This window comes from Amblyraja radiata, chromosome 5 (genome assembly GCF_010909765.2).
Source record: "Amblyraja radiata isolate CabotCenter1 chromosome 5, sAmbRad1.1.pri, whole genome shotgun sequence".
Classification (NCBI taxonomy): Eukaryota; Metazoa; Chordata; class Chondrichthyes; order Rajiformes; family Rajidae; genus Amblyraja; species Amblyraja radiata.
The window spans coordinates 32,820,192-32,844,595 of NC_045960.1; the positions used below are offsets into that span (position 1 = coordinate 32,820,192).

General features: G+C 42.4%; 1 protein-coding gene across 1 annotated transcript in view; it reads right to left on the minus strand.

Moving 5' to 3' along the window:
- The window catches only part of map3k5 (mitogen-activated protein kinase kinase kinase 5), a 156,474-nt gene that overhangs the window by 41,074 nt on the left and 90,996 nt on the right, over window positions 1-24,404 (minus strand). Inside the window, exons 15-20 of the mRNA XM_033020971.1 lie at window positions 22,564-22,697; window positions 15,719-15,846; window positions 13,223-13,359; window positions 10,214-10,319; window positions 2,357-2,514; window positions 44-221 (exon numbers count right to left, since the gene is read on the minus strand). Coding sequence (XP_032876862.1) covers window positions 44-221; window positions 2,357-2,514; window positions 10,214-10,319; window positions 13,223-13,359; window positions 15,719-15,846; window positions 22,564-22,697 — 841 coding nt within the window. The remainder of the gene's footprint in view (window positions 1-43; window positions 222-2,356; window positions 2,515-10,213; window positions 10,320-13,222; window positions 13,360-15,718; window positions 15,847-22,563; window positions 22,698-24,404) is intronic.

Here is a 24,404-nt window from a genome sequence, read left to right on the forward strand (position 1 = left end):
GAATGGTACGACAACATTAGCCTGGTGTTTCTGATTTGTTTACCTTGTTGTTTTAATGCGGTCTTTCTCTTCTTGCTGGAGACCTTCAGGAATGCATCTGATAGCAACTCTGCAGCAGTAGCACGCGCATCTGGTTCTGGTTCAAAGCAACGAAGAATGAATTCTTTGGCTTCCGGTGACATGGATTGTGGAATCTCTGGATGAATTTTAAACATTCCAACCTACAGAAAAGAAAAGCGAGTTATAAAATAACGGCATGCAAGATGGAAGCAATTTCTTCTTGTTTTCCGGAAAACATATGTTGGAGACCTTTATGTTGAAGGGCTGCACAGTAGCGGTAGAGTTGCTGCCTTACAGCGCTTGCAGCACCAGAGGCCCGGGTTCGATGCCGACTATGGGTGCTATCTGTACGGAGTTTGTATGTTCTCCCCATGACGCTTGGCGTGGGTTTTCTCAGAGATCTTCGGTTTCCTCCCACACTCCAAAGACATACAGGTTTGTAGGTTAATTGACTTGGTAAATGTAAAAAATGTCCCTAGAGTGTGAAGCATTATGTTAATATGTGGGGATCGCTGGTCGGCGCAGACCCGGTGGGCAGAAAGGCCTGTTTCCGCGCTGTATCTCTAAACTTAACTAAACCTGATGATTGATGGAAGTCAGTGGAAAGACATCAAAACTAGTAGGTGAATGGGCCACTGGAAAGTGTTTATCAATGTTACCAATGCATTACCCAGTTCTTCACCCAGAGTAAAGAATAGAGGGAAAGTAGCTTATATCAAGATCAAATGTATATAAAGAGATGGGAGGTGGTGTGGGGCATAATTAGGTTTAGATGAAGGATCTCGACCCAAAACGTTGACTGTTCATTTTCCTCCACAGATACTGCCTGACCTGCTGAGTTCTGTCTGACTCCTCTTTTCTTTGTGACAGATTCCAGCATGTGCAGTCTCTTGTGCCTCCACAAGGTTAAATTGCTGCTCATGGGACAGCTACTTGACAATGTTTGTCTACAATTCGAGAGAAACACAAGCACTATTAAATGGAGTCTGAATGAGGATCCCAACCCACGGCATCACCGATCTATGTACTCCAGAGATGCTGCTTGACCTGCTGAGCTACTCCAGCACTTTGTGTCCTTTTTTGTAAACCAGCATCCGCAGTTCCTTGTTTCTACATCTTAAACGGAGAGGGGTGCTGTGAGCTACACTAATAGGAATAGCTGCTGCCAGGCCACAGAATAGCAAGCACAAGCAAAACTAGAGGGACTCCAGGCAGATGCCAGTAAAGTACCGAACTTGTGAAGAAACAAGGAACTGCAGATGCTGGTTTACAAAAGCAGTACTGGAGTCAAGCAGCATCTGCTGGAGTAGCTCAGTAGGTCAGGCAGTGTCTGCTGGAGTAGCTCAGTGGGTCAGCCATCATCCTGAACGAAAAGTAACGAAAAGTAAACAAACAATACACTTTCCCGGTATAGTTTCACCATTTTACCTATTGCCAGCGTCTGCGACTTTGGTTTTTATATATAATTTAAATGGCTAATATCCCTTTTACTTCTTTCGAGCTTAGAGATGCAGAGGTGGAACAGGCCCTGCAGTCCAGCCAGACCATGCGGACTAGTTCTATGTTATCTCATTTTCGCATCCTATACATGAGGGACAATTTACAGAAGCCCATTAACCTACAAACCTGCATGTCTTTGGAATGTGGGAGGAAACCAGAGCACCCGGAGAAACCCACACGGTCACAGGGAGAACGTACAAACTCCACACAAACAGCACCCGTGGTCAGGATCGAAGTAGGGTCTCTGGCGCTGTGAGACAGCAGTTCTACCGCTGTACCACTGTGCCACCCTGTTTAGTTTAGTTTAATTTAGTGACACAGCATGGAAACAGGCCATTCGGCCCACCAAGTCCACGCCGACCAGCGATGCCCGCACACTAACACTATCCTACACACAGTAGGGACAATTTACAATTTTACCAAGCTAATTAGCCTAAAAACTGTACATCTTTGGATTGTACGAGGAAACCGGAGTACCCAGAGAAAACCCACACGGTCACAGGGGAACATAGAAACCCCCTACAGACAGCACCCGTAGTAAGGATCGAATCCGGGTCTCTGGCGCTGTGAGGCAGCAACTCTGCCGTACGCCATTGTGCAGTTGTGAGTTTGTTTAGTTCTGAAAGGAGGCTGGAGCTGGAGGGGATAAACTTGTTCATTCTCATTGCCAATATCGAGTGGCCTCTTCTGTGATTCTGGCATCTTCTGTGTACCTCGTAGCAACATTTCTGCTTTGCACAAGTTTGGACTATTCGTTCCTTATCCTACATTTCACTTCATAAATCCAACAGCTTACCTTAAACATCGCAGCCTGAGGTTCCCCCAGTTCGTAAAATGGAGGTTTCCCTGTGGCCATCTCAATAATTGTACACCCCAGTGACCAGATGTCGGCAGGTTTCCCATAACCTCGTGGTCCTTTGTCTATTATTTCAGGTGCCATGTACTGAAGTGTTCCTGAACAGTAAAGTAAAAAAATTAATTTAAGCTGACGCATAAAGGTTTTGCTTGGGCTTATTTCCCTCTACATTTGTTCTAGGATGGGAAGAGCAGTGGTGTGGCCTCCTCTGTTGCTCCTCACCAGCTGGCTTGAGACAAAAGCATTCATTATAAAACTATCACTTACACACACTCAAGAACAACCCAGTTGTGTGAACTGGAGTCACGTGAAGATCACTCTGGGTGAGAAGTAGTGGGTTTGTTTCTCCGCAGGCTTTCGTGACTATCTGGCAACTTATAAATACCCTGTCTTCCCTCGCCATCTCTCTCAAGCACATAGTAAAAAGAGTGTGTGTGTGGGAAGGAGCAGCAGATGCCGAAGATAGACTCAAAAAGCTGGAGTAACTCTGTGGGTCAGGCAGCGTCTCTGGAGAAGAGGAATAGGTGACATTTCGGGTCAAGACCCGTCTTGTGTCTGAAGATACGTCTCAACCCAAGAAGCCATCTATTCCTCTTCTCTAGAGATGCGGCCTGACCCAGCTGAGTTACTCCAGCTTTTTGTGTCTATTAAAAAGAGTCTCGCGCTTCTAGCTGATGCCAAAGATAAGAATTACATGACAGATCGAACATTACATAACAGTCTAATCTTCACTTCCCACACTTGGTCATGCTTCACTTGGAATCTGATTAATTCCTCCATGTCGCCCAAGCATATCCCCGCCCACCCCATTTCCTCTCCCCAACGCCTTGTAAAATATCCTGTAGGCTAATGCCAGAAATCCAACTGCTGTCTGCATGCAGTTGCATGTTTACAGCACCATGTGTCATTGTAGATTGGCCTACATTTCCAAGACACCGGCCATGTTAAAAAAGCCACAATGGTATTTTGTTTTTAATTAAATGCAGAATGATCGGGAGATATTAGTCCTCTTGGCTTTTGGAAGGGCATGTACCTGCCATATTAATGGGAAGAGGGTCTGTGCTTCTCCAATGTTATAGTCCTGTCAAAATTACAACTTCCCACTTGACCCCGTGACTGAGCAGTTGGATAGATTCACAGAAACTTTGAGGGGATTTCGCATGTAGTCCAAGAAACTGTATTGTCTGTTAATAGTTTAATTGTCTCCAGAACTTTGGACATCACACCGTCCGACTGCATCACACACTCTGAGGTCTAGTCTTCATACCTCAGTTCCATTTCTTCCACAAGAGTAATCATTGTCCTTGAGTAATCCTTGCCCTGGTTCACAGTAGAATACTCACTCCTCAAATATGGGCCTATCTCTTTGTAGAGGCATAGCCATGGGCATCCGAATGGGCCCCAGCTATGCCTGCCTCTTTGTAGTTTACACTATCAAATATTTAGACTTTCCCCACTCTGAACAATGACCAACCATTTGATTCTACCGCCCCTTAAGTAATAATATGCAAAAATAAGCAAATATATCTATTTTTCCTTTTATTTTTAAACGGCGCCAAAATTGTGGTGACCGTGCATTTGTGGTTGTGCAATAGAATTTCACTGTGCTGTGAATATGTGACAATAAAGAGCCATTGAACCAATCCTTCCTTATCCCCATCCAGCTCATTGAGGGAGCTCCTTCTTCTCCACCCCCAATTAGAGAGTATCCATGTATTCTATTTACATCAAACAGCATCTCCAATGTTTCCACAAGTCTCCCAATGTTTGCCGCTCCCACCTTTCACATTGCCCACCCTTTGCTGGGAATTTTATCAGCATCCACAATCCGCTTCACCTGCCCTCTGAACTCTTAAAAAGCAAAGCAAAATGTTAGCTCATAAAGTCGTACGTTCATAAGTCATAGGAGCAGAAGTAGGCTATTTGGCCCAATCCGCCTACTCCGCCATTCACTCATGGCTGATCTATTTCCCTCACTGCCAGCTAAAATAGACCCAGCCCACCCTTACTACTGTACACTACTCCCCCCATTGGGCTTTGTCAATCCTTGCTTCCCAACTTGTTGATATTTCAGCCTCATTTTCTATCCCACACAACAATATTTTCAGTATTCCTTTTACCTCAATCCCTTGCTTTGTACTCTTTTGCTATATTCCTCCAAATCCATATTTCATTATCTGCAGGCCTATATTTTTCAGTGCTTTTATTACATATCTACTTCATTTCCCCCATATGATCTGCTATTTCAAAATCTCTTCAGAACGGCCCTGATGTTTCTCCAAGGGGTGAGCAAATTTGACTTCATATCTCGATAATTGTTGTGTGATGGAGTTACCTGGAAAATCTAATGTTAGATTTTTACATGCGATGAAATAAAATTTCACCAAAAATACGAATTGTTAGATCTTTGCTAGATTGTGTATTTACTGGGCCAATCACATGAGTTGGCACAGTGTCCAGGCAACTCTTGCAGAAGTTGGACTTCACAATGTTTAAGGCTGTCTCCATTCAGCAACAGTTTATTTTAAAATGACAGCGAGGTTTCTGGTCAGGGTGAGTGAAAATGCATCCTAAAGGATGTTCACCAAACCCTGCTAAAGTTAAAGTAATTAGCAATCAGCAGTCTGATGAAGGGTCTCGACCCGAAACGTCACCTAATCCTTTTCTCCAGAGATGCTGCCTGACCTGCTGAGTTACTCCAGCATTTTGTGCCTATCGTCAAAGCAATCAACAATGTAGCCTGTGAGAAATTTTGCAATGCCAACTGGAGGCTAATAATTCTTTGAATATACTTGCTAAATGGATTTACATTGCAAATGTTTCACGCTGTGCCCTGAATGCTGAGAAACATTTTTTTTAAAGCAAGATACCCAATGTTCCAATGAGAGAATCATCTTGTTTAACAACATGAAATAGTAATGTTATTATTTAAGTACAGCAGTACAAATGTCCCTGACTGTAAAATTCATCTTGACCGAAGACACAGTGAACATTTCATATACTTCCACAGAACACTGATCCCTCCCCCTTCACCCCAGAACATTCCGTAAATTGGGTGTAGAAATGTGGCTACATTTTTGAATTTCATAAGGTCATAAGGGATAGGAGTAAAATTAGGCCATTCAGCCCATCAAGTCTACTCCATCATTCAATCATGGCTGATCTATCTCTCCCTCCTAACCCCATTCTCCTGCCTTCCCCCATAACCTCTGACACCTGTACTAATCAAGAATCTGAACTTAATCAATATAAAAAGTAACAAATGGAGACAAAGAATTCTTCTAAAGACAAACATAAAGGCCTGTCCCACTTAGGCGACATTTTCCAGGCATGTCACGAGTTTATATTGATGGGTGAGTGATGGAGAGAGTTAGCAGCTTCAGATTTCTGAGCGTGAACATCCCAGATGACTTGTCCTGGGCCCAGCATATAGATGCAATCACATAGGTGCCCCACGCCTCTGTCTCACAAGTTTAATGAGATTCAGCACGTTCCCGTATACTCAACAAACCTTTACAGATGCACTGTATCCTGACTGGTTGCATCACAGCCTGATATGGCAATTCCAACACAAAGGACGCAAGAGGCTGCAGAGTGTTAGACTCAACCTAGTTCATCGTGGCACATCCCTTTCCTTCATCAAAAGTATCTACAATTCTACTTGAGGAGCTGCCTCGAGAAGATGGCATTATCATCATGAATCCCCACCATCCGGGTCATGCCCTCTTCTCACTGCTATTAATGGGCAGGAGTTACAGAAGCCTGATGTCCCACACCACTAAATTCAGGCACAGCTACTTTCCTACAACTTTCCGGTTTGTGAAACAACCTACACAATGGTAAAAACATAGAAACAACGAACTGCAATTGCTGGTTTATACCAAAGATAGACACAAAGTGTTTGTCACCTATCCTTTTTATCCGGAGATGCTGCCTGACCCGCTGAGTTACTCCAGCACTTTGTGTCTATCTGTACAACAGTAATCCTATCTTGATAATGGCATACTATGCATTGCCCCCTTACACTACTATGGACTTGTTTTCTTTTATTTTTTTTTATTTTTTATTTTATTAGAAGTACAATACAATGGTACCTTTTTACAGGTTCCCAAAATTATGTTAACATAATACATTCTCTGTACAACTTCATTTAAAAAAAAAAAAAATTTTAAAGAGAGAAATAAGAAAGAAAGAGATAGTAAAGAATAGAGGAAAGTCTAGTGTGTGTGTGAATAAAAAGGAGGAAAAAGAGATAGTGGGGAAAAGAAATAAGCAAGAAAAGAAAGCAGGAGGGAGATTATCAAATCGCCGCAAGGAGATGAGTTTTTATATTATTGATCATCTTTCACCCATACCTGACACCATTAATTTTTACGATACTGTTGCACAACATGAATCCAAGAAATCAATAAATGGAGACCAACTCGTTAAGAATTGGTTGTTTATCTATTAGGAGGAGTCTCATTTCTTCCAGGTGTGCTGTGTCCAACATATTACTAATCCACATTTTAAGCGTTGGTATAGTAGCATTTTTCCAAAATTTAAGTATGAATTTTTTTGCTGTTATTAACCCATAATTAAAGAATGAATTTTGGGATATAATTTGTTCCCATCTCCCATTACTCCAAATATAATCTTTTTAGTATTAGGTTCCATTTTAATCTGAAATAGATTTGTGAATATATCAAATATATCACACCAACATTTATAATGTTTTCTTTCCTAATTATGTTTTTGCAATGATGTCTTGTTGTTTTCCCAATCTTCTTTTAGAATATGGGTAATTGATGTATAATTTATGTGCGATTTGTTTTTGTGAATCTATGTGCCTCTGATGCTGCTGCAAGCAAGATTTTTCATCGTACCAGGACCTCACTGCACTCATGCCTATGACAATAAACTTAACTTGAAATCCCACAGTTTGTATATGAATATATAAGCAGTTTACTTTGGTTCATGGTTTACAATATATCAACTATTTCCTTGCTTTCCATCCTGTTTCCATCACATTTTAGAAATAGAAATCATTGTTAGAAAATAAGGGGATTAATATTGAAGAGATTTTTTTCTCTCAGAGGGTCATGATTCTTTAGAATTCTCTTCTTGAAATGATAGTGCAAGTAGAGTCTTTGAATGTTTTTAAGGCTTGATGAGCAAGTGGGATAAGGTAACTGTGTGAAGAAGGGTCTCGACCCGAAACGTCACCCATTCCTTCTTTCCAGAGATGCTGCCTGTCCCGCTGAGTTACTCTAGCATTTTGTGTCTATCTTCTTGTGAGTTGACAAGAATGCAGACTTTGGTTTACTATTAGATTAGCTCTGAGGCATTTAAATGGCCGTGCAGGGATAAGAGGCACACTCCTGCACATAATTTGTATGTGTGCTGGTTTGTGTGCTCACAATACTATGGTTGGCTGTAATACAGAACAAAAAAAATCTAAACAATGGATGCACAAAAGGCAATTGCTGGAAATGTCCAAAAAAATGTATACTTTTGGATAATCTTTTCTGATGTGGGCAATGGCTGCTTCTGTGTCCACCAATGGCAACAATGCAGCTGCATACATGTACGATTTGCTGATATTCACCAGCTTTCACACATTACATTATTTCAGTATCCCAGCTGCATACACATGTAAATTGCGTGCTATTACTCTAGAGGGTGCATTGGAGCAATGATAGGATGGAGGGAAATTATAAAGAAGCTGCACACGCCCACTTAATCTCGTTCAGTTTTTGCATGACAATCACTCTCTGATATTCACAAAACCACTTCGGGGGAAAACACAAGATTTGGGTCCCGACCCGAAATGTCACCTATCCATGTTCTCCAGAGGTGTTGCCCGATCTGCAGAGTTACGTCAGGACTTTGTGTTCTTTTGTGCACGATTTGGGGCGGTTATAGGTAACTGAGGTATGTAAGAGCTACTATTTGCAGAAGGCAGTGAATCACTGAGATTTGTGGAGGCAACATCACTGGGCCCATATAAAGTGAAAGCAGATACATGTTTGAGAGATTTGGGAAGTGAGGGCCAGTGGGGAACTAGCACAGGAGAGAAGATGAGGGTTGGGACAGATCAACATGAGCATATGGAATGGAGGTGCAGGCTTACAGGACAGTTTAGGTACAGTGAAACGCTTTGGTTGCGTGCTATCCAGTCAGCAGAAAGACAATCCATGATTACAATCGAGCCATTTACAGTGTATAATATTTACATGATAAGGGAAGAACGTTTAGTGCAAGGTAAAGCCAGCAAAGTCCAATCAAGGATAGTCCAAAGTCTTGAGAACCGAGTTTCTCAAGGTCCTGGTTCTTTAATGCTCATAACAATTTTAATTAGCACATGAAATGTCATTCGAACAACACCCCATGTGGGAAATCCGTGTTCGTCTTTGCAAATTGGAGAAAGTCTCTCACGGGCACACCCAGAGCACATAAATGCTGCAACTCGCAATATTTCTCCATGCAACAATTCCAGGGGTGAAGGCAAATTAATTCCTTACTGGTATGGTCACATCACCAACCCGACTTATTATTTGCAAACTACATCAGCTCATCCGGCTTACTGATGCTCCTGAACAATTCAGGATAAATGATAATTAAATGATAAGTGCTGCACAACTGAAATTCTCACCCACTCTATTTTGCTGTCCACAGACGTGTTATTAAGTGACAATGACTGATTTGACTTTGAATAACCAAGTTATATGAAAGATTAATGGAAGTGTGACTATCAGATCAACAGGAAAAATCATCTGTGTTTCAGCTGTTGCCTGCAATGATTTAACTACGTGAAATTTCCCCCGTGAAGCAAACAATCGAATACAATCTCTTATGTTATTCTCCAACGTTATTCCCTTTATCAGTATATCTGTACACTGTGGATGGCTCGATTGTATTCATGTCTTTCCGCTGACTGGTTAGCACGCCACAAAAGCTTTTCATTGTACCTCGGTACACGTGACAATATACTCAATTCAAACTAACTAAACTCTTTTGACATATCCTTGCAGCCAATATCTTCATCAGTAAGGCCAGGTTTTGGGCTATGGCCAGATTGCCTGCAATGAGATTCCACTCTCTGAGCATGCACTTCTTCCATATCTGATAGCATTGTTGAACAAAATCCTTCTGCTTCTCCCCCGCGACATGTCCATTTTAAACAGCTACCAATTTGTCTCATGCTTTTATGACTTCTGAAATAATGACTCATCGGTATTGTGTCCAAAACTGCATTTTATGAGGTGAATGCAGCTGACATTATCAGGCACATTCCTGACATTACTGCTGTTGTCAACACAGGCAGCAAGACTCACACCGGCTGATTGCTGCAACTATCACATTCTGTCCTATTACGTTTCTGACTCCTTGGCAACCGCCAAAAAAACCCTCTGAAATCTTCAAGCCGCAGCTCAGCTTCATCAGCAGCACTACAGTGAGGTGTCAACGTATGAAAATTATTAATTTTGGTGATGAATGATTTCATAAAACTGCAGTTTTTACAGTTAAGATACACGAAGGATGGTGATGAAGTAAATGGCACAGATAGCATCTCAATTATGTGGTGTAAACTAATATTGGAACCCCCCCCCCCCTCCCCCCCCACGGCATTTCACCTTCACCTGCAGTTTCTAAATGAATGCTTTGCTTGCCCACTCCCTCATTTGTTCTGCCCACTCACTCATATTTTAAAAGCAGCCACTGCATGACCTTTCTTCAAAATTACACCAGCCATGCTTCATAAAAACACCGTAACCACTAAAGCTTCCTAACCACAAATGCTTCATCGCTACATACCTGTGAATGTTTCAGCACTGGGATTGATTCCTGCCAGTCTTTTTGAGGTTCCAAAGTCGGAAATTTTCAAGATCCCACTATAGGTGTTGATCAGCACATTATCGCCCTGGGGGAATAATCAGTTAATGTTTTGTTAATAATGGGAGGAATATCTGTGCATTTCTCAAATATGTTCTGTTAGTGTAGCAGCCAACCTGTTGCGTAAAAGACATCTGGCAATTATTAAACGATCCTCACACAAACCTGTGGTAAAGGGTCATAGAGTCATACAGCATGGAAACAGGCCCTTCGGCCCAACATATCCCACTTAGACTAGTCCCACCAGCCTGCATTTTGCCCACATCCCTCTAAACTTGTCCTGTCCATATACCTGTCTAATTGTTTCTTAAGAGTCGCAATATTCCCTGCCTCAACTACCTCCTCTGGCAACTTGTTCCATACACCCACCGCCCATTGTGTGAAAAACTTACCTCTCAGATTCCTATTAAATCTTTCCCCCTTCACCTTAAACCTGACAATTTTATTGACAATTTTTGGATGTCAAGTAAGATTAATTTATATATCATTTCCCACACTTTGGATTTAGATTCAGAAAGTCTAATTTTAAATAGCTTTTTCATTTTGATGTTTTTAAAGTCTGATTTGCAATGTCCAGCAAGCTATAAAAGAACAGGATAAAGAATAAGGGTAGAAAAAAGTTACTACACAGTTAGAAGTGTGTGTGGACCTTATGGAGAGATTTTCTTAAAGAAGGTACAGAGTGTGCAAAGCATTTAAATCGCACCCTCTAACCTCTCACTCTGAAAGCAGATTAATGTTGACTGCTTCTCTTTCCACAGATGCTACCTGACCTACTGGATGTTTCCAGAATTTGTGTTTTTGTTTAAAACTAGCCCTATCTACTGATAGTCGAGAAGATTCACAAAATTAGCTCATTTAAAAAAGGAAAAAGGGGGGCAAGGTGGCACAGCGGTAGAATTGCTGCCTTACAGCGGCAGACACCCGGGTTCGATCCTGATCTCAGGTGCTGTCTGTACAGACTTTGTAACCCTTTGACCGTGCGGGTTTTCCCTGAGTGCTCCGTTTTCCTTCCACACTCCAAAAATGGATAGCCTTTTGGGTTAATTGGCTTTGGTGATATTGTAAATTGTCCCTGGTGCGTAGGATATAGCGGGGATCGCTAGTCGGCACGGACCCGGTGGGCTGAAGGGCCTGTTTCCACGCTGTATTTCTAAACTAAACTAGACTGAACTGCGAAAAGGAAAAGTTAAAAATGGCAAGGAAGAATTTACCAGCATTGGTGCCACCTTATATGTTTAAATAAACAAATTGCTTAAAATGATCGTTAAATATATGGTGCTTGTGACTTTAGAATTGGCAGATAATTGACAGGATTTCTATACATTTATAACTAAAATCATTTCGTTTTCAAGGTTATTTTGAAAAATATTTCATTCCTTTTACAATAAATATGTTATTTTTCAACTAGACACAGATGCATATTTACAATGTAGGAAGTGTGGGATTACTGCTAGATGAGGCCAATGTTAAACTCCCCATATGGGGAAGCAGGATAAATGAACATAAAGTAAAAACAGTTTATAGGAAACAAAGGATGAGGCTGGGGATTAAGCACAAACAAACAAGGAAATACTGAAGGGGATCCAAGTACATGTGTAGCCAGGTTGGACAAACTCACATCTCCAAAGCTGGCAAAGGTCTGAAGATGAAGGAATTTGGGCAGCCCTGAGCAATTTTCCAAAGGAAAAGGACACAAAGTGCTGTTCTATACTTGCAATTGAACAAAGAAAGGAGAAGTGTAATGCACATTAACTGCACATTCAGAAACAAAAACAACAGGCTATTTCAGCAACACAACCAATGGCTGAATTTGCTTTTAAAAGGCGAATTTGTCTGAAAGGGAAATATTCTTGCCTTCCTGCCAGGCCAAACAAGACAAGACATTCAACATTTTCTTGCAGATTGAATGAATAAAGAGTCAATGCTTCATCTGTAAACACTTCAAAAGGCTTTAGCCTCTATAGCAGTGTCGGTGTGGGTGATTTTAACTATGAAAGGTGCTCTGACAGGTTAGGCTCTGGCAGTGATGACAAGAAAGAGGACCCTTGTGACTGCATTGATCATGGGTTGATGCAAACATCCAGCTTCAGGTGACATGACAGCTGACTGCCATAGTAGGCGGAGGCCTGTGACTGGTGGTGTGCCTCAGGGATCGGTGCTGGGCCCATTGCTATTTGTCCTCTATAGCAATGATTTGGCTGAGAATATACAAGGCATGATTTGCAAGTTTGCAGATGACACTAAAGTGGGTGGTATTGTAGATAGTGAAGATGGTAATCAAAAGTTGCAACAAGACCTTGATCGGTTGGGCAGGTAGGCTGAGGAATGGTTAATGCAGATATGCTTATACAGATAAGTGCAAGGTGTTGCATTTTGGGAAGTCTAACCAGTGCAGAACCTACATAGTGAAAGGCAGGGGTCTGTGGAGTGTTGTGGAGCAGAGGGATCTAGGTGTGCAGGTACTTGTACATACAGTAGTTCCTTGATAGTGGCATCACAGGTAGATAGGGTGGTTAAGGTGGCTTTCGATACAGATGTCTTCATCAGTCAGAGTATCCAGTACAGAATTTGGGAGGTTTTGGAGGCATGTTACAGTTGAAACATACACTGGTTAGGCCACATTTAGAATATTGCATTCAGTTTTGGCCATCCTTTTATAGGAAAGATGTTGTTAAGCTTGCAAGGGTGCAGAGAAGATTTACAAGGATGTTGCCACGACCAGAGTTCCTGAGCTACCTGGAGAGGGTGAGCAGTGAAGGACTTCATTCCTTGGAATGCAGGAGGACGAGGGGTGATCTAGAGGTGTATAAGATCGTGAGAGGAATGGACAGGGTAAATGCACAGATTCTTTCACCCAGAGTAGGGGAATGAAGAATCAGAATGAATTAGAATGGAAACTCAGTGATGGATTTTCTGGATAATCAATACCTTAATGTCTCGATGCGCTATTTGATTGTCATGAAGGTATTCCAGTCCTTCAAGGATCTGTTTGGTGTAAAAGCCAATGGTCTGTTCGTTATCCTTCAAAGGACCCCATTTGGATCGTAAGAGAGCGGAAAGACTACCTGTTCATTTATAAAAAGGCAAAAAAAGAATCATCAATGAAAAATAATTATTTATACGTGAACTTCGTTAGAGCTTCGTTCAATCATTTACTCGAATTTGACCGAAAGTTCTTATGCAACAGCTAAAATATGTGCTTAAACGGGATGAGCTATTTCTTCGGCATCAGAAAATATTCAGCTGAAATTACAAAGGCAAACAGGAGAACATACATGGAAATTAAAAGCAGACTGTTCAACTCTTTATGATTAAACATGACATGCCATGCACCACGTCTGCCGATCTACAATGCTGCTTATTTTTGCAACAGAGACCATTTTACTCATTGAATCTATGCCGGCTTTCAGAGCACTCCCATCAATCCTATTCCCCCACTTATTCCCTTGCGACCCATTCTCCCTTACCCGCCCATCAACACTGATTTACCTCCCACCCAGCTGCACGAGGGATAATCTACACAAGCAGGTCTTTGGAACGCGGGAAGAAACCGGAGCACGAGGCAACACTGGTGGTCAAAGGGTGAACATGCAAAACCATCACATCAGGTCAGGATCAAACGGATGCCTGGAACTGTGGGATGATCCAACTACTCATTCAAGTTACATAGATACATAGACAATAGGTGCAGGAGGAGGCCATTCGGCCCTTCAAGCCAGCACCGCCATTCAATGTGATCATGGCTGTTCATCCACAATCAGTACATCGTTCCTGCCTTCTCCCCATAATCCCTTGATTCCCTTAGCCCTAAGAGCTCTATCTAAGTCTCTTTTGAATGCATCCAGTGAATTGGCCTCCACTGCCTTTTCACAACTCTCTGTGTGAAAAGGTTTTTCCTCATTTCAGTTATAAATGGCTTACACCACATTCTTAAACTGTGGCCCCTGGTTCTGGACTCCCCCAGCATCGGGAACATGTTTCCTGCATCCTGCGTGTCCAATCCCGTAATAATGTTATATGTTTCTATAAGAATAAAGTTCTATCGTATCGTATTAATGTATGCTGCCTTGTGCTGTCCTTATGATATAGGGAATGGTGTTGTAATGCTATTGTGTTAATGGAATCCCTACTTCTCTTGGAGGCAAGGAATCATTAGCGCTTCTTCTAGGAGGGCAGGGCTGAGTGCTCCAGGAGATCTACTCTGTAAAGCACTTTGGCTTCAACGTGATTTGATTTAATATATAAAAATTACTCACTTACTTACTTCACTGGTTTTCCTTAAGCAACCTAACTAAATAAGTATGAGTGGAAGAACTGCAGATGCTGCTTTAAACCGAAGACAGACACAAAAGGCTGTATGAAATCAAGGGGTCAGACAGCATCTTTGGAGAAAAGGAATAGGTGAGGTTTTGGGTCAAGACCCTTCTTCGGAAGGGATTCAACCCAAAACGTTACCCACAACTAAATAAGCATGAGCTAGCATATCAGCTGTTTATAGGGCCGTTCTGTGTGCAAACTGAGTTTTCGTTGCCACAAAATAAGAGTAAACAATACGTCAAGAGCATTTAAAGTGCTTTACTAATAATATAAATGCTTCTGAAGTGGTGTTAGTCTGATTTAAGGAAAACTGAGTTTGCACACACAACAGTCTAATAAACAGCTGAAAGGCACCTCATGCTTACTCGGTTGTCAGTTGGTGGAGGCCACTTCATTGGATGTTTTCAGTGAAGTTCGATATAGCTCTTTGGGCTGATGGAATCAAGGGGTATGGGGAGAAAGCAGGAACGGGGTACAGATTTTGGATGGTCAGCCATGATCATATTGAATGGCAGTGCTGACTCGTAGGGCCGAATGGCCTACTCCTACTCCTGCACCTATTTTCTATGTTTCTATGTTTTATTTAAGTTAAGTAGGACTTCCAGAGCATTCACCCTACTCTCCTAGTAACACTGCCAATGAATGATTGCAGTCAAGAGAAGAAGGGGATCCATTAAAAGTGTTGTATTACAACATCAGTCCTATTTTAAACATATAAATTCTAGAATTAGACCTCTAGAGTCTAGACTAAAGTAATATTCATTGATAATTTCTAAATCTAATTATATGGTGGCAGTACAGTGTGTAGACCACGAGACTAGGAATCCCATGACATGAAGCCACAATCTAACAACTACAGATCTAAAGCACGTACATGGCAGAAGTCACAGATATCTGTCACGAGTCAAAGCACCAGCCTCTTCCAAACATCAAAATATTGGCGATATCATTTAAAAAAATGTCCTAAGGTATCGTTTAATGTTTCATCCACCTCAGTTTGAATAACGATCAAACTTTTTCTTTAATGTAATCCAACATTTTCTGAAATGACCCTGGTGATCAGGGATTCAGAACAGCTCATTTTAAAGAGAATGCAAACAAACCTACCTCCAGGAACCTGCTCCATAAAGATCTTAATGAAGCTGTTTTCACTAATGGAGCCCAGGTATTGCACAATGTTCTTGTGTTTGAGGTGCTTATGAAGTGCAATTTCTTCATGGAGGGGCTGGGAATATCTGAAAACATTTTGAGAGGCATAATAATAAATATAAATAATGTTTCCCTCACTTAATTTTCTAACTTAAAAAGATCAAACTTTTTATTTTATAAATCCAACATTTCTCTACAATGCATATGATGCTGGTGATCCAGGATTCAGAACAGCCCACTTTGAACAGAATGCAAACAAACCTTCTCTAAACTAAAATGATCATTAAACAATTCTTATGTAGAGACAGTCCAGAAAGCCCTAGTTTTTTGGTTTCAATAAAGCACCATTTTCTTGTGAATTTTGATCCTGTTTTTAAGTGGATTGCATCATTAAGCAGCCACAAATTTGAGCCTTCAATACACACAAACATACAATATATGAGCAAGAATAGGCTCTTCAACCCCTCAAGCATGCTCCAACGTTTAATAGGATTTGGCAGATCTGTCAGCATTTATCTCTGAGTCCTTATTACAAATTTGTTATGTCAGTGTAGCCAGCAAAGGATTTTCACTACGACCTTGTTAACATCATGGTCCACTTTAAGAGGCTCTGACTGGGGCTTAAGACCTGCTCCCTGAACCACTCTGTACAAAACAATACAATAATACTTTATTAGCCAAGTATGTTTTGCAACATACGAGGAATTTCATTTGCCAAGTCAGTCATACAAATGAAAAGCAATGGAACACACAAAATACATTTTAACATAAACATCCACCACAGTGACTCCTCCACATTCCTCACTGTGATGGAAGACGAAAAAAAGTTCAATCTCTTCCCTTCTTTGTTCTCCCTCGGCCGTGGGCCTCGAGCCCTCCGTTGATGGAACGATCTTGACTCCCAATGCCATCAGCATTTGGACCCTCCGCGTCAGGGCTCTCAGCTTCCGCAACGGGGGATGTCAGCTTGGACCCCGGTTCGGGGTGTCGAACCTCTGCGTCGTTTGAGCTCCCGACTCGGCCTCTCCTGAGACTGCGAGCTCTCGATGTAACGTCCGCAGGCCGCGGTTGGAGCGATCCCAAGCAAGGGATCAGCTACGATGTTAAGTCCATGCCCCGCGGTGGGGCTCAAAGTCATTCCGGGCACCAATAGATTCCAATGTGCAGGGGCATGGTGGACAAGACTTTTTCTGTGCGACAACACAATGTAAAATGCAGAGAGCAGCAAGAACCATCACACATGGGCTTCTTCAACCTCACTAAAAGCCTTTGACTCCATCAAGAGAGCCCTGACGCAGAGGGTCCAAATGCCTACTATGTTCTGTGTGCTGAAGCAAAGCAAGAATTTCATTGCACTATACAGGGACACATGACAATAAATTCACTTGAACTTGAACAATCAGGAGGGAGGTTTGGAACAAATTTGTTTGCCCATGAAAATGTACCTTTGTAGTGCGTGGGTCTCAGAATGAAGCACGAAGTCGTGTTTTGAGAGGCACTTTTTATTCTGTTCCTCCCGGTTGTAGGGAAGACCAAACGAGAGGAAGATGGCACCCAAACCCCTGCCTTTAAAGCCTCCGGCTAAGGGCCGCCTCCGGACTGAACCACTCCTGTGCCGAGGGGTTCGACACTATGGTGGCACGACCCTTGGGAGCCGCCACACCTTTGTCTTGGCTATCTAGCAGCATACAAGCTATCATTCTTGCTGTTATATACTTCTGAAACCTGGACTTACTATAACAAACATCTCAATGCTCTGGACAAAAATAATACCAATGATGTCTGCAAAATCCTCCAAATTCATCGCAAGGATAAATGCACCTACATCCCCTGTCTCATCTGGGATTTCTACATTGGCGTCACTAGCCACCTTCAAATCAACACAACAAGAGTGGAAGCAAGTCAGAAGATCATAAGACATAGAAGCAGAATTAGGCCATTCGGGCCACTGAGCATACTTTTCATCATGGCTGATCTATTTTTCCCACTCAACCCCATCATCCTGCCTTCTCCTCATAATCTTTGACGCCCTTACTAATCAAGAATTTATCAATCTCCGTTTTAAAAACACGCAATGATTTGGCCTCCATAGCCGTCTGTGGCAATAGATTCCACAGATTCACCACCATCTAGCTAAAGAAATTCCTCTTCATCTCACGTACTAAAAAGTACGTCCTTTTAGTTTGCTCTCTGGTCCTGGACTCTCCCACTATGGAATCATCCTCTCCACATCCTCTCTATCCAGGCCTTTCATTATTCAGTAAGTTTCAATCTAATCCCCCTCATGCTTCTAAACTCCAGTGAGTACACGCCCAGAGCCATCAAACACTCCTCATATGTTAACCCAATCATCCTTGAAAGTCATCCTCCATTCTGAGGGACCGACTAGGAAGAAGAAAGAAATTTGCTTAAAATGGAATCTGCTGGTCAAGCCATTACAAAGAAAATAATGCTTTAAACAAAATCCATTGTAACTCTTGTTCGTAAACTCCTTCATCACAGCCCTTTGGCTCTAGACTTGCCACACCATAACATCCACCCTTGCTGTCAGAAAGTCATGGCTACAATTCTCACTCCAGTCAATTGAGTGTAATCTAAGCCGACACTTCAGTGAAACATCACGCTGACAGAAGTGTTACCACTTGACAAAAAATGAAACCAGGGGTTGTTTGGCCTCTGAAGGATATAAAAGATTACAGGGCAGCTTTTGAAATACAGTCAAATGTTCGTCCATGTGTCCTGCCAAATACTTATTCCTCAGCCAATACTGAGTATGTACTGTATGTATGTTTGTTTGTTTACATATGTATGTTTACATATTCTGTCTGCAAGTAAGAATTTCATGGTTCTATCGGGGACATATGACAATAACGTCACGTCCCTTTTCTCTAGAGATGCTGTTTGTCCCGCTGAGTTACTTGAGCTTTTTGTGTCTATCTTCGGTTTAAACCAGCATCTGCAGTTCCTTCCTACACAATAAAACACTTGTGACGTGACTCTTGATCTCACTGCTGTTTGTGTTGCTTTACCCCACTATATTTGCATGTTGCAGCTGGCTTCAACTTGTATTATTTTGCAGAAGTATTTAATTGTCTTTGAGGTGCATTGAGACTTGCTGGTCTATGAATGGGTCCACTTTGTTGAAGATTATGACAGCTGAGTGAACATGAAAAAGAAACACTTTGTTTAAAAGAAGTGTTGGAAACAGGCGCCCATGCGTTTAATGGAAACACCAAATTTTAATGACACAAAAGATTAGGAAGATTGTTCCCGATGTTGGGGAAGTCCAGAACAAAGGATCACAGTGTAAGGATAAAGGGGAAATCTTTTAGGGCTGCGGTGAGAAAAACATTTTTTACACAGAGAGTGGTGAATCTCTGGAATTCTCTGCCACAGAATGTAGTTGAGGCCAGTTCACTGGCTATATTTAAGAGGGAGTTAGATGTGGCCCTTGTGGCTAAAGGAATCAGGGGGTATGGAGAGAAGGCAGGTACAGGATACGGAGTTGGATGATCAGCCATGATCATATTGAATGGCGGTGCAGGCTCGAAGGGCCGAATGGCCTAGTCCTGCACCTATTTTCTATGTTTCTATTTCTAGCATACGAGAGCTTTATGCATTAGGATATCTGGGAGATGCTGGGAGCTTTCTCCTTGGAACAGAGTAGCTCTGGAGGGGATCTGCTGGACCCATTTCAAACCATGAAGGACATAGATAGCCAGAAACTTTTTTTTGGGCAGAGAAATCAAGAACTAAGAGGCACATATACTGAATGTGATGAAAATAACCAAAGTAACATGAGTGAAAAGCCTTTTTACACAGTGAATGGTTTGGATCAAAAATAGCCGTCATGATGTGTTAGTGGAGGTGGGTGAAAGTGTATTGTTTAAAAGGGAGCCCGATGGCTACTCAAATTAATTTGCAGAGATATGAGGAAGGTTGGGGGAGGGTTGTGGGTTGTTCTCGTTCATCAATCTTGCCACGACTCTCATCTCTTATCCAGGCCCTAATTTGATCTCTGACTGGGCGGCACAGTGGTGCCGGGGTAAGAGTTACCGTCTCTCAGCACCAGAGACCCAAGTTTGATCCCGACTACGGGCGCTGTCGATGCAGAGTTTGTACGGTCTCCCTGTGACCGTATGGGTTTTCTCTGGGTGCTATAGTTTCCTCCCACACTCCAAAGACATAGAGGTTTGTAGGTTAATTGGCTTCTTTAAAACTGTAAATTGCCCCTAGTCTGCAGGATAGTGCTAGTGTGCGGGATGATCGCTGGTTGGTGCGGACTCGGTGGGCCGAAGAGCCTGATTCCACGATGTATCTCTAAAGTCTAAAGATTCAGCCTCCAATCCATCCCAGGTCATAATCTAATCTTTGACCCCCTACCCAACCTCTCTTCTGGTTCAGACTTGGCTCTGCACCCTCCTCAGGGTCATTCAGTGTGATGAGCAATGTGCATTGTTGGATATTGCTGTGGCACGGCCCTGACCAACACTACGTACCACAACCAGAGAGCAGTGCTGAGCTACTAGGAAGGGTACCGTGGAAGGATAGGAGGAGGAGGAGAGGAGGAGGAGGAGGAGGCGGAGGAGGAGGAGGAGGGGAGGAGGAGGGAGGGGGGAGGAGGAGGAGGAGGAGGAGGAGGAGGAGGAGGAGGAGAGGAGAGGAGGAGGAGGAGGAGGAGGAGGAGGAGGAGGAGGAGGGAGGGGAGGAGGGAGGAGGGAGGGGAGGAGGAGGAGGAGGAGGAGGAGGAGGAGGAGGAGGAGGAGGAGAGGAGGCGGAGCTGAGGGGAGGCGGAGGATAGGAGAGGATGAGGAGAGTAGGGCGGGAGGAGGATGCGAGGCTGATGATGAGTTAGGCGGTGATTATGCGCGGAGGATAGTATTCGGCGTAGTAGTATAGCTCTTTTTGATATTTCTTCTTCTTCTTCTCTCTTCTTCTGCTTCTTCTTCTTCTTCTTCTTCTTCTTCTTCTTCTTCTTCTTCTTCTTCTTCTTCTTCTTCTTCTTCTTCTTCCCTTTGCTCCTTGAGGGAGCATAGGCCTTTGACAAATGCCCTCCACATCACTAGGTTGTTGTGAGTTCTTTTGAGATCTCCCCAGTTGAGCTCACTCTCAGACATTTCTGTCTGGACACCTCTTCTCCAGCTGTTCCTGGGGCGACCTCTTTATCTTTTTCCTTGGGGGTTCCATTTCAGGGCTTACCGGGTGATGTTTGTGGCAGGTTTCCTGAGGGTGTGTCTAATCCAACTCCATTTTCTCCTTCGAATTTGTAAGTCAGTTGTCTCCCGGCTTGTTCTTTTACACAGGTCCATATTGCTTATGTCTCTCCACCAGATGTTAAGTATTCTCCTAAGGCAGGTGTAAATGAATGTTTGCAGCCTGTTTGTAGTGTGTTTTGTTGTTTTCCATGTCTCTGATCCATACAGCATCACCTGTTTCACATTTGAGTTAAAGATGCGTATTTTGGTGTTGATTGAGATGTGTTTTGAGCTCCAGATCTACCTGAGCATGTTTAACACCACCCTAGCCTTATTGATTCTACTTTTTATGTCTGCCTCTGCCGCTCCAGTGATGTCTACAACATTGTCTAGGTATGTGAATGTTTCTAACTCCTCTAGAGCAGTGCTGTGCATAAGGATAGGGTGGCTGGTTTTGCAGTGGATCCTCATCACCTGTGTCTTTGCTATATTGGGTGTAAGACCAAGTTTAGTTGCAGCTTGTGAGAGTCTGTCCGTCTTCTCCTGCATTTGTATCTGTATGTGTGTGAAAGGAGAGCTATGTCCTCTGCAAAGTCAAGATCATCTAGCTGCTCCCACATTGTCCACTGAATTCCATTTCTTTTCCCTTCAGTTGTTTCCATCATGATCCAGTCAATTGCCAGGAGGAACATGAATGTTGACAATAGACATCCCTGCTTGACGCCCGTTCTGACAATAAAGCTCTGAGAGAGCTGGCCAGCATGCATAACTGCATGAGGTTCCATCATACGGGTTCTTGATTAAGTTTATGATCTTGGTGGGAATTCCATAGTGGTCCATTAGGCGCCATAGTGTGGTCCTGTCTAAGCTGTCAAACGCTTTCTCAAAGTCGATGAAGTTTATTGTACAGGGATGTGTTCCATTCAATAGACTGTTCAATGATGATGCGTAATGTTGCTATGTGGTCTGTGCATGAGCGATCCTTCCTGAATCCTGCTTGCTGGTCCCGTAGCCTCTTGTCTACAGCTTCCTGAAGACGGTTGAGGATGACCCGGTTGAGAATTTTACTGGGTACAGAAAGTAGGGTGATCCCTCGGTAGTTGTCACATTTTCTTACGTCACCTTTTTTTGGATGTATCCCTCTGCCCAAATTATCCCAAAAAATCCATAGAGCATGTCTGTTGATGAGTCTATGTCTACTTTCAGGGCTTCAGGTGGAATATTGTCAGGGCCAGCAGCCTTGCCAGTTTTACCTTGCACTAATCGTTATTCCCTTATCATGTATTGAAACATTGTAAATGGCTCAATTGTAATAATGTATTGTCTTTCTGCTGACTGGATAGCAGGCAACAAAAGCTTTTCACTGTACCTCGGTACACGTGGCAATAAACTAAACTGAAATTCGATAATTTGCACGTCATACAGCGATATTTTGGATGCCCCTCAGAGACAAACCTTCCACCTTATTGTCATGCTGTTAACAGCATTACCAGCACATCAGTCATCACAAGAAACCTATACCAAACATTAAATTGAAAGATACTCCACACTCTTCATTCATGCCGTTATCCGTGGGCAATTGTTTCCTCTCTCGAGTCAGTTACTTGCCTGCTGTCTCTCTCCGGGATTTCTTTGATGGCAATTCTGACCTGATTGCTCAAGTCTCTACCTGCGTAGACAACTCCAAATGTACCTTTGCCCAGTATGACCTTCTCACCATTCTCATCATATTCATAGTCGTACTGTAGGCACAAGAAAATGAACGTAAGCATTCTCAGTTTACATTTTCCTCCAAGTTGAATTTAACTTTGCTTGTACAGCTTGATGACCTACATCAACATATACAAAGCCTCGGCAGGTTACAAAAGACTCAATCTATGGATATCTCCATTACGCAGATTTTCCAATATATTTTTAGACCATTTATCAAAATAATAATAATAATAATAAAATGTTTTATGGTATTCATTAACAACAATACCTATTCCATTTGTTTAATTAGGATGAATAGCATGCAAGAACATTGAACTAACTATAGCAAAGGACTGGGTCCTTCGGCCCACAATGTCTGTGCTAAACCTGATGTGAAGATAAATTAATCATATCTGCCTGCATATAATTCACATCCCTCTATTCCTTGTACATCTGTGTATGAAGCCTTACAAGTGCAGGCACTGCCAATGCCAAATGCTCACTGCCCTTTCTAACTTACTTCTTGTGGTGTACATTAATAATGGGAACACAATAAAAACATTGCTAGGGTATATTCCAGAGTAATAATAATAATAGACGACATTAATTAACTTAATAGTAGCAAATGTGAATCTGGAAACCAATCTGTGCTATGTTCGGAACATCAACTGAATGACAGGTATTGAACCATCCTACCAACAACTCAAGAGCAGTCTTGAGCTACTACCTACCTCATTGGAGTCCCTCGGACTATTTTTGATCAGACTTTACTGGACTTTATCTTGCACGAAACGTTATTCCCTTTAACATGTATCTGTAACTGTGGATGGGTCGATTGTAATCTTGTATTGTCTTTCCACTGACTGATTAGCACACAACAAAAGCTTTTCACTGTACCTCGGTACACCTGACAAACTAAACTAAACTGTTAAGTCAATTGCGGCTGCTATTGAAGTCTGGGACACATCCAATAAAGCAGTCACAATGTGAATGGCAATAGCCTCGAACAGCTGTGATAACAGCATAGTGGTGCTCAGCGGGGCATAGGCAGTGTTGCCAAGACAAGGTTAGGCTGAGCCAGCTGCAGCAAACAATGCTCCTGTTTCTACGGTTTCCATATACAAAAAACAACTGTTTATCTTTAATCCCCTTTGGCACAGTAGTTACCTGATTGGATTTCCAGTGCATGTCACAGTTATGCAGCAGGAATACAGGCTCTTTGGCCCTTCATGTCCTTGACTATCTCTCGACACTAATTTTGTTTTCAACATGTTGTCCAGAACCTTAGCGTTTCAACCACTCATCTGAAGACTTCTCAAATGTTGTGAGAGAACCCGCCTCTGCCACCCCTTCACGCACAACATTTAGGTATTTAGATGAATGCTTGAAACGCTAAAGCTAAGGTCAAAATGCTGGAAAACGGAGATTCCATCCACACTCTGGGTGAAAAAATTCATCCTTAAATCCTCTCCACATCTCCTATCCCTCACCTTAAACCTGCGCCCATTGATTGTACACATTTTTGCTAAGGGGAAATATCTCACGAGCTACACTTACAGCTTTATATACCTCAATCAGCCTTCTCCATTCAAAGCATAACAAACCCACCATATCCAGTCACTTCTTATAATTCAACCCCTCCTATAAGACAACATCTCCAATACAGTTGCATCCTTCCAATAGCATTGATTGGTTCGTTATTGTTACATGCACTTGGTACAGTGAAATTCTATGTTTTGCATTCAATGCATAGTAGG